Genomic DNA, 2,689 nt, shown 5'->3' with positions numbered 1-2,689 from the left:
AGAATACTAAAGTTTCGATTACATTTACCACAATTTTGAGATTTTTAAGCTCAATGACAATTTGCTTTAGTGGTCTTTAATTAGGGTCTTCATTATAAGACAAGATAAAAAATGTATTAAGAGAATAACAAAACAGAAATAAGATAAACCACTAAATTGAAACCAATTAATCTCAAACAAATGGTTGACATAAAAGCTGGTTTGAAAATTTTAATGGTGTCAAATTCTTCTTTATGACACTATAAAAGTGCTTCAAGCATTCAGTTACCTTTCAAACACAATAAATTATCCAAAAGATATATATAGAAACAGAAGAAATATCTTATAATGAACAAGATGTATTTTAACTTCAAATTACCATTTGCATTTGCACTTCTATTTCTAGTGCACCTAGGAGAATCTCAACCTGCAGTTTTTGACGTGACTAAATTTGGTGCAAAGCCTGATAGCAATGAAGATATTAGCAAGGTAAATCTAACTATTTTACCTCTACCATTTATCTCAAATAATACAACTAGTGGATATATGTAGTTTCAGTGGCGAATCCAGAATTTGGAATCATTAGGACGTGCTCATTATATGTCTGATCTAGAAATAGTGAATTCTGTCGAATTCGTTCGCCGTGACAAAGTTTTTACTCATAAAATTTACGTTGCTCGTACTCTTCAAAATGTCTCTGTATAACCTAATAGGTCACAGGTTGGAGTCGTGGAAGCAACCACTAATGTTTGCATGAGAGTGCGTGGTTGTCTACATCACACCTCTTGGGGTGCGGCCCTTCCCTGGACTCTGCGTGAACGTGAGATGCCTTGTGCATCGGACTGCCATTTTTGTACTCTTCAAAATGCCGTTGGATGCATGTCAGATCCTCCAAAAATTGTATATTTTCTGAGGATCCGATACAGGTGTGAAGTATTTTTTTGAGAGTACGAACGTAGGAAGAAATATAGTATGCTAAACTTTTCTAATCTTGGTTGCATGTGGTCAAAGCTACTAATTACTCATTTACGTTTCATCTTTTTGGTTGTTTGAAAAACAATTATAGGCTCTATTAAGTGCATTTAAGGAGGCATGCAACTCGAAAATTCCAAGTAAAGTTGTGATCCCAAAAGGCATATATTTGATGAATCAAGTGAGACTAGAAGGTAATTGCAAAGCTCCTATAGAACTTGAAATTCAAGCCACTTTGAAAGCTCCTCCAAATCCAAGCCAACTCAAAAAAGATATGGAATGGTTAACTATTAATCATATTGATCATTTCACACTATCTGGTGGTGGAATTTTTGATGGCCAAGGAGAACAAGGTTGGGCACAAAATGACTGTAAAAATTCAGAAAGCTGCGGTAAACTTCCAAATGTAAGTCATCTTTTCTCGACCCGTTTGTCATTATTAGAAAAATATACATATTTTTTAAGAAAAGGTTATTTTTCTGGTGGTAAAATGACTTTGCTTACTTTGAGCAGAAGTCATTTTTCTTACTACTATCTTAACTTTTAATTTTTCATATTATTTATTTCCTCTAACTAATGCCTATCTAAATATTATTATTATTATTATTATTATTATTATTATTATTATTATTATTATTATTATTATTATTATTATTATTATTATTAATCTTTAGTATCTTTTCTGAACGTGCTTGACATGACATAAGTCATTATTAGAAAAAAAAATTTATTATTATTTTTAAAGAAAAGCCATTTTCTGGTGTTAAATGGACTGTCTTTACTTTAAGCTGAAGTCATTTTTTTATAACTATCTTAAGTACTTTTAATTTCATATTTTTTATTTCCTCCAACTAATGGCTAATTAAATGTTATTATTAATCTTTAATATAAGTAATATTTTTAATTCACCAACCAAACATGGCCAGGAAACATTTTATAGAGAAAATATTTGTCATATTTTCTGAAAATCAACTTTTACCGAAAATGACTCCTGTCATACCAAATACATTTGAAAACCTGAGTTTTAAGAAAGTGTAGACTTTTCAACCCGATTCCATCTTTCATTTCTTTTTTTTTTGGTTGTGCAGAATTTGAGCTTCAACTTCCTAACAAATTCCATAATCAGAGACATAACTTCATTGGACAGCAAATTATTCCACATTAATGTGTTAGGGTGCAAGAACTTAACTTTCATTGGAGTTAACATAAAGGCTCCAGCACAAAGCCTAAACACAGATGGTATTCATGTTGCAAGATCAAGAGGACTCAACATTACAAATTCACAAATTGGTACAGGAGATGATTGCATTTCAATTGGTGATGGAATTCAACAAATGTACATAACAAATGTAACATGTGGACCTGGCCATGGAATTAGTGTTGGTAGCCTTGGAAAAACTCCAGGAGAATTGCCTGTGGTTGGAGTTTTTGTGCAAAATTGTACATTTATTGACACTGACAATGGTGTGAGGGTGAAAACATGGCCAGCTTCACATAATGGTGTTGTTAGAGATTTGCACTATGAGGATATTATTGTGCAAAATGTTAGCAATCCTGTTGTTATTGATCAACTCTATTGCCCTTATAATCAGTGCAAGAAAGATGTAAGTACCTTATCTTTAACTTCGCTATTTCAGCCTAACGCAATCTTCCTCCTTGTTATTCGGAGTTATGATCGACTATACTTTACCCATAAGCAGAGTCGATGACTATATAAAAAAATCAGTGGCCGAGACAT

The 2,689-nt window shown here is 32.4% G+C and overlaps 1 protein-coding gene across 1 annotated transcript in view; it reads left to right on the top strand.

Moving 5' to 3' along the window:
• The first annotated feature begins 288 nt into the window (after positions 1 to 288).
• LOC109207984 (polygalacturonase-like) overlaps positions 289 to 2,689 on the top strand; it is a 3,731-nt gene continuing 1,330 nt past the window's right edge. Inside the window, exons 1-3 of the mRNA XM_019370984.1 lie at positions 289 to 468; positions 1,046 to 1,357; positions 2,040 to 2,555. Coding sequence (XP_019226529.1) covers positions 328 to 468; positions 1,046 to 1,357; positions 2,040 to 2,555 — 969 coding nt within the window. The 5' untranslated portion in view covers positions 289 to 327. The remainder of the gene's footprint in view (positions 469 to 1,045; positions 1,358 to 2,039; positions 2,556 to 2,689) is intronic.

The sequence above is a fragment of the Nicotiana attenuata genome, unplaced genomic scaffold (genome assembly GCF_001879085.1).
Source record: "Nicotiana attenuata strain UT unplaced genomic scaffold, NIATTr2, whole genome shotgun sequence".
In the NCBI taxonomy this organism is placed as follows: domain Eukaryota; kingdom Viridiplantae; phylum Streptophyta; class Magnoliopsida; order Solanales; family Solanaceae; genus Nicotiana; species Nicotiana attenuata.
Note: the sequence above shows the minus strand (reverse complement) of the source record. Positions and strands in the feature narration are given on the sequence as shown.